Source organism: Aquarana catesbeiana, linkage group LG02 (assembly GCF_042186555.1).
Source record: "Aquarana catesbeiana isolate 2022-GZ linkage group LG02, ASM4218655v1, whole genome shotgun sequence".
NCBI lineage: Eukaryota > Metazoa > Chordata > Amphibia > Anura > Ranidae > Aquarana > Aquarana catesbeiana.
In genome coordinates this window covers 322,966,351-322,973,128 of record NC_133325.1, presented here as the reverse complement: position 1 = coordinate 322,973,128, position 6,778 = coordinate 322,966,351, and the positions used below count along the sequence as shown (strand labels likewise).

Here is a 6,778-nt window from a genome sequence, read left to right as displayed (position 1 = left end):
TTACTACCAAGGATGCATACTTGCGATCAGGTGCATTCCGGTTATGTGACCGCTGTGACAGCCAATCACAGCAGTCACATGACCCGAATGCCTAACTTCGCCTTCAGGCATTTAGGAGCTCTTAAAGGGCAGGGGAAGATGGTGGGAGAAGCCTAATGCATGGGACTGCTTGCACAGGGATTCACGCAACACCTGGGCATCTCCACGTCGGACAACGCGGTCCTCACAGAGGTGTACACTACAGTCACAAACAAAGCTTAAATGTGTGTACCACTAAGTACGCAACATATTGCAGCCTGTCATAAACTTTGGCAGGCTGCAGGCTAGGGTTGCGACTTTTTCTTCAAGCCAAATCCGCACACTTTAGCGGCGCACAGTAAATTCTTTTGGTTTCAGTATGCACTATAGGATTGTACCTGGACCAGACCTGGGACACCTTTGGGCACTCCAAAGAGAAGAGTAATGCAGCGCACATAGTGGCCCCTCACTCTCCGGTCAAGCCCTGTTCCGAGCCACATTCCTGTCTGAATATGTGTACTAAAGGTGTACTGAAACCCAGACACGATTCAAAACCTGGACTGCCGGGTGAATCCGGGACAGGTGGCAACCAGTGGCAGCCGTTCCATTAAGGGCGCCGCCCCCTTAATCCATGCGCCCGGCCCTTAATCTACATGCAAGGCGCCGGACACATGGATTTCAAAGGTTTTTTTTTTTTTTTGAAGCACGTGATTAGAGCCTGATGCTCTAATTGGCTTAAAAAAAAAGTGTGGGTTTGGAGTGCAGAGCACTATGCCCTGAGCCCACCAAGTTGTGTGACAATAGTGAATGAATATTCACTATTGTCTTCCTGCCATTCCTTCTGGACAATCAGGAAGCAAGTCTTAAAACCCAATTGGATGAGAGGAGAAGCGACTGTAATGGTCGGGAGCAGGGGGGATGCGTCAAGGAGGAGACCCAGGGGAAAGCCACCCGCAACATTGATGCGGTAAGTGCGGGGGTGATGGGTGAGTGGATGGGCAAGCAACGGGGGGGTGGGGCTTGTTCGCCGATCAACCGAGTGATGGGGGGGCAGGGGGGTTTGACCGACCAAACAAAAGGGGGGGTCAGGTGTTTTGTTTGCACCCCCAGAAAATAGAGCACCACTCGCCACAGGTGGCAACCCTTCCACAGGCAGAGCCCAGGCACATGAGAATGCCAGAGGGTTAAATGCCCAGTGTACATGACAAGGCATTTACACAGCGCTTTACAAATTTCACATTCACATCAGTCTCTGCCCTCAGGGAATTTACAATGTCCCTTGAGGGCTGGACACTGCACCTGTGCCTTTCTGGTACATGCACAGGTTGCCCACTTCTTGCCTATAAATAACAGTGCGAATTTCATCACATGCAGTTTACATTGCAGGACATGCTTAGTGCCTATCACCAGTATATCATTCTCCATAAGTACACATTTTGATTGGTGAGCTCAGTGGTGGAATGGACACATCTATAAGAACACTTTGCACCCATTGCCTCAGTCTACTCGACGAAATAGGTGACCTGTGGAGATGTACACATTAGAAACCTAGCATTGAACGTCTAGCCTTTTTTTAAAAAAAAAACAAGCTTTATTTGACCGGACACGATGCAGCTTATCATAAACACGTCTATGGCTGACGTAAACTGACAGAGCGGCACAGCTTAGCGTCACTAGGAGAGCGCTTATCAAGTTCTCGCCATGACACCGCGCTGAACACGCGACCATATATGTCACCACTCTACTGCACATGCGCGGAGAATATTGCCTTTTTTTTTTCCCCTTCCTGTACCAGGCTGCTCGTGAAGTGTGCACTCGTACTACGCATGTGCAGTGTCCTGGCCGGGCAGGAACTCTCGCTTGTACCCTTACTCCAGAGCTTTCCAACCTCCCCCCCCCCCACCTCCCTCCTGCACTGTCTGCGACGCCGGGTTCCATGTCCCCGGGTACGAGCTCGGGCACGGAACGCGGTCCGGCCTGGGATGGTCAGAAACAGAGTGCATCGGCTGCTGACTGCAATCAATAGAAGGATGATGAAGCTGCTCATTGCACTCGCCTTGATCGCCTATGTTGCCTGTAAGTGCCCATTCATTTGTGCCATGGCTGTGTGTGGTGGGTAGAGGGGGTGCTGGGTGATAGTGGGGTGCAGGGTGCTCCTCTTCTATGGCACAGCTCTGAGGTGTAGTGTTACCCCCCCCCCCCCCCCCCCCCAGGGTCTGCTGAGCTGCAATGGGTGCTCCTGGTACCCCAGTCATGCCAGGCTCAGTGGTGGAGGTATGTATGTGTGTGTGGCACAGGCCTGGCAGGAGGTATTGTCCCATACATAGCACCCAGTTATGTAGACAGGGCAGTGTGATCCCAGCTCACCTCACCGTGCACATGATGACGTCCCAGGCTGAGTACAAAGCACCCCTTTTCTTCCCACTCTCCTTTCTCCCTCCGCTCATTACACAGCGGGATGTGCCAAGCTGGAAGTTTTCTAAGTCACTGCCACACTCCGCAGGCTGCATACATTTTCAGCACCTCGCTCTTTCCACGACTTCATGGGTTTCTGCAGATTATGGATGCTACTGTCTTACCATAGTTATGGACCACCGCTTTTATTCTATTTTTTATATATATATTAGCATTGGAGAGATTTGTTGTTTTTCCTCCCCCTTTTTTTTTTTTTTTATATATGAGAGGCTGCAAAGATTACTTAACCAATTGCCACCCAAGCCGATTCTGACATTCCTCTCCTACATGTAAAAATCTTTTTTTTGCTAGAAAATTACTCAGAAGCCCCAAACGAATATATATATATATATATATATATATATATATATATATATTTTATCAGAGACCCTAGGGAATAAAATAGCAGTCATCACAACTTTCTATGTCGCACAGTATTTGCGCAGCAATTTTTTAAACACAATTTTATTTTTGGGGAAAAAACATAAATTATTATAAAAAAAAACAAAAAACACTGTAACCCAATTTTTGTTGCATAATGTGAACGATGTCACGCCGAGTAAATAGATACCAAACATGTCATTCTTTAAAATTGCGCACACTCATGGAATGACGCCAAACTTTGGTACTTAAAGAGGCGTTCCCATTTTTAAAAAACAAATTAAGTCATCAGCTACAAATACTGCAGCTGCTGACTTTTAACAATCGGACACTTACCTGTCCCAGGGTCCAGCGATGCGGGGGATCGAAGCCCCACTCGACTCCCCCTCCGTTCGGCAGCGCCGGCATTGCAACTGTGGGCACCTGGCTGTGGCTTCACAGCCCAGCGCCCACTGCGCATGTGCGAGCGGCGCCGCATGCCTTGATTGGCTGCTCAATCATCTGGGACCTGTAATGTGTCCCAAATGATTGACAAGAGGGAGGGGGCAGAGCTGAGCCCTTCCTGCGCCAAGGGGAAGTGGTGTCACCAGCCCAGGCACTGAAGGAGGCAGACTATGAGGGACCCCCTAGCAACAGCCATTTAGAGGCGAGTTTAAAAAAAAAAAATTCCATTTTTTTTTTTTTTTTTTTTTTGGCACATTCATGCATTTTTTTTTTTTTTTTTTTGGGTGGAACACCACTTTTTTTCAGAGTTACAGAGGAGGTCTAGTGCTAGAATTATTGCTTTTGCTCTAGTGATGCCTCACATGTGTGGTTTGAATGGCGTTTACATATATGTTCGCTTTTGTGTGTGTGCAAGAGGGGACGGAGAAGCACTTTGAATTATTTTTTTTTTTTTACACTTTCTCTTTAAGTTTATTTTTTTGATCACTTTTATTCCTATTACATGGAACATAAAACTCCCTTGTATTGGGAATAGGGCATGACAGGTCCTCTTCACGGAGAGATCTGGGGTCTACGAGTCCCCAAATCTCTCCTCTATGCTGAAAAGCCCGAGATGACAAAAAAATCCATAGTGTTTACATCTGCCAGAGTATGGCGTCGCTTCCAGCCTCCGAGGGTCAGAGATGGCCAGGGACCATCTGGTCCACGGGCCAGCTCTATGGTAAACCGCCAGCAGATTAGTTTTCCGGCTCCCCAATCACACGGGAGAGACCGGAGAAGCCCTGGAGGGTGACGGGAGGGGATGTAAAAGCAATCAAGCCGCTATGATGGCTTTTACATTGCAGGGAATTGCCGGCTTGAAAAAAGATATCTGGACGATGACTGTAGCTGCTGGCATCATTTATATATCTCCTTCAAGTCCCCAACGTCATATGACTTCAACCCGGGGGAAGTGGTTAAAGAGGACCCACCTCCCTTGCAAGAAAATGACAGTCATTTTATAATATATTGAAGTTGATTTACTAAAAGTGGAGTGTGAAAAATTTGGTGCAGCTCTGCATAGAAACCAATTGGCTTCCACCTAGCTTCACACTAAATGCAAGATTGAAATTTGTGCGAGTTCAGCTGAACTCACAAGATTTCAAACCTGCATTTCAGTCTGACTTCGGGGACGATTTGAGAGACATCTGTGCGGGCTCTTGCACAGATGTCTATTGAAATCACCTCTGAAGTTGCCAAAAGTAGTGCAGAAACTGCAGACGCTGACTTTGCGGCGCCGCACTGATTCGGACAGTGCCGTTGCCAGCAATAGGCTCCAATTTGGCATGCGATTTGACATGGAAAGAAGGTTATATGGTTTCCAATGGCATAGTTAACACCAGTGCAGTCAGTTTCAGGGTGTTCCAGTTCCAGAAAAAAAAGTAGAACATGCTGCATTTTTTCTGGACTGTACTGGACCGCAGTGAAACACATTAAAAAATGCACTGGAATGCATCAAAAAATGCACCAGACCCCAGTACAGTGAAAAAAAAAAAAAAACAGGATAAAAATAAACCTGTAAGGAAAGGGATAATGATCTACCGTAGTATGCATCGCATACTAGCTCTATATGAAATACTTACCTTAGAACGAAGCCCCCCGGTCACTGCTGAGGGAGCTGACCTGTTCCCTCTGCGTTTCTTCCGGGTTCGCAGCTCCGGTGCTGTGAGTGGCCTGGAGCTGCGATGACGTCACTCCCACAAATGCGTGGGAGTCCTCAGTTCCGAGAAGGATCTCTGAATTTCTGGCACGATCCGCCGGACCATCAGAGCGCATGCGCCGCTGACGTCAGCGGCTGCATGGAGAGCGAATATCTCATAAACGTGCAGGTTTAGGCTCGGTTCACACAGGGGCGACTTGTCAGGCGACCTAGCCGCCTGACAAGTCGCCTCCCGTTCTGTACAATGGAACCGTTCTAATCGGAGCGGCGCAAGTCGCTCCGACTTAGAAGAAAGGTTCCTGTACTACTTTGGGGGCGACTTGCATAGACTTCTATACAGAAGTCGCCTTGCAAGTCGCCCCGGCAGTCGTGTGCGGCGACCTGCAAGTCGTGCCGCGTCTAGTGTGAACCGGCACTCAAGGGAAATGTATTTTACCTACAGGTAAGCCATATCACAAAGTGGATACAACCACTTTAAAGCTTTTTGAAAAGCATGCTGTTCTGTGCATTGTATGACATGGAGTGTGTGCCATCAGACGGCTCTTCTTTTCAATGTACCATACAACTTAACACTCATCTGTTTTTTTCGGGGGAAGTTTAATGCTGTATGATGCCATACACTTCATCTCTCCCATAGGTGTGCGCAGCCTATTGCATGAGGATGTGCACCCCCAAAACTCACTCACTTTTATATGTGTGTATATACACATATATCACACGCAAAAAAATGCGGACAAATCTTTTAAAATGTATGAAGACATAGATGGTGTCAGTGGAAGTAGTTTTTTAAATTTTTTATTTAAAGCGGAGTTCCACCTGGGAAAAAAAATTAAGTCAGCAGCTACAAATAGTGTACCTGCTGACTTTTGATATATGGACACCTGTCCAGGGAGCCCGCGATGTCGGCACCCGAAGCCGATCTTCGGATCGACTCGCAGGTGCTGCCGCTGCCATTCCTGGTGAGGGAACCAGACAGTGAAGACTTTCGGCTTCACTCCCGGTTCTCTACTGCGCATGGGCGAGTCACGCTGCACGTTCTGAATGGTCCCTGCTGTCTTCTGGGACCTGTGTGTCTACCAGAAGACAGCGGGGGTAGGGGGGGGCGTACATGGCTATGTTCGGCGCTCTTTTGCCGGAAGTGGGAGCAAATAGCTGAATTTAACAGGTATCGGCTCCCCCCCCCTCCGAAAGGTGCCAAATGTGACACCGGAGGGGGGAAGAATCTGATCAGCGGAAGTTCCATTTTTGGGAGTTTTTAAAAATAAATGTATTTTAGGATCCCCGTTGGGGGGGGCTTTGGTGAAATATCATGGGTCTAAACACAGTTTACTCTGATTCAGCTTACACAGTGAGTGATACCAATCATTCACTGTGTTCATTCAGAAAAGGAAGGGGCTGGCAGTACTGGGGGGCTCCTGGGCACAGCTTTGGTACAGGATCTCCTTGAAGGCACTATTGACTTGCCTTTCTAGGGATTATCTGTGCTATCTGCATTAGATGATATTGATCCCTTGCAGTGAAAGTTGAACATTCATTTTATCTAGTGGAGAGGAGAAACAATTTCACTTGCCTGATTCTCCACTTCCCTGGTAGTGGGAGCTCCCCCACGCTTCAGCTGTGGACTGTTCCTCAGCGCCAGCATGTCCAAATGCAGGGCTGTGGACCTTGCTCTTGTTTTGATGACGTCCTGATTCTAGACCACTGGAGCGTGGGGGAAGAAGATACTGCAGGGACCGGTCTAGCAGTGGGGAGGATCGGCTAAGTAAATCTTCTTTCACGGCT

The 6,778-nt window shown here is 48.1% G+C and overlaps 1 protein-coding gene across 1 annotated transcript in view; it reads left to right on the top strand.

Moving 5' to 3' along the window:
- Positions 1 to 1,798: 1,798 nt before the first annotated feature.
- UXS1 (UDP-glucuronate decarboxylase 1) overlaps positions 1,799 to 6,778 on the top strand; it is a gene marked incomplete in the record, with an annotated part of 96,118 nt that continues 91,138 nt past the window's right edge. The window contains 1 exon segment of the mRNA XM_073614788.1: positions 1,799 to 2,094. Coding sequence (XP_073470889.1) covers positions 1,845 to 2,094 — 250 coding nt within the window.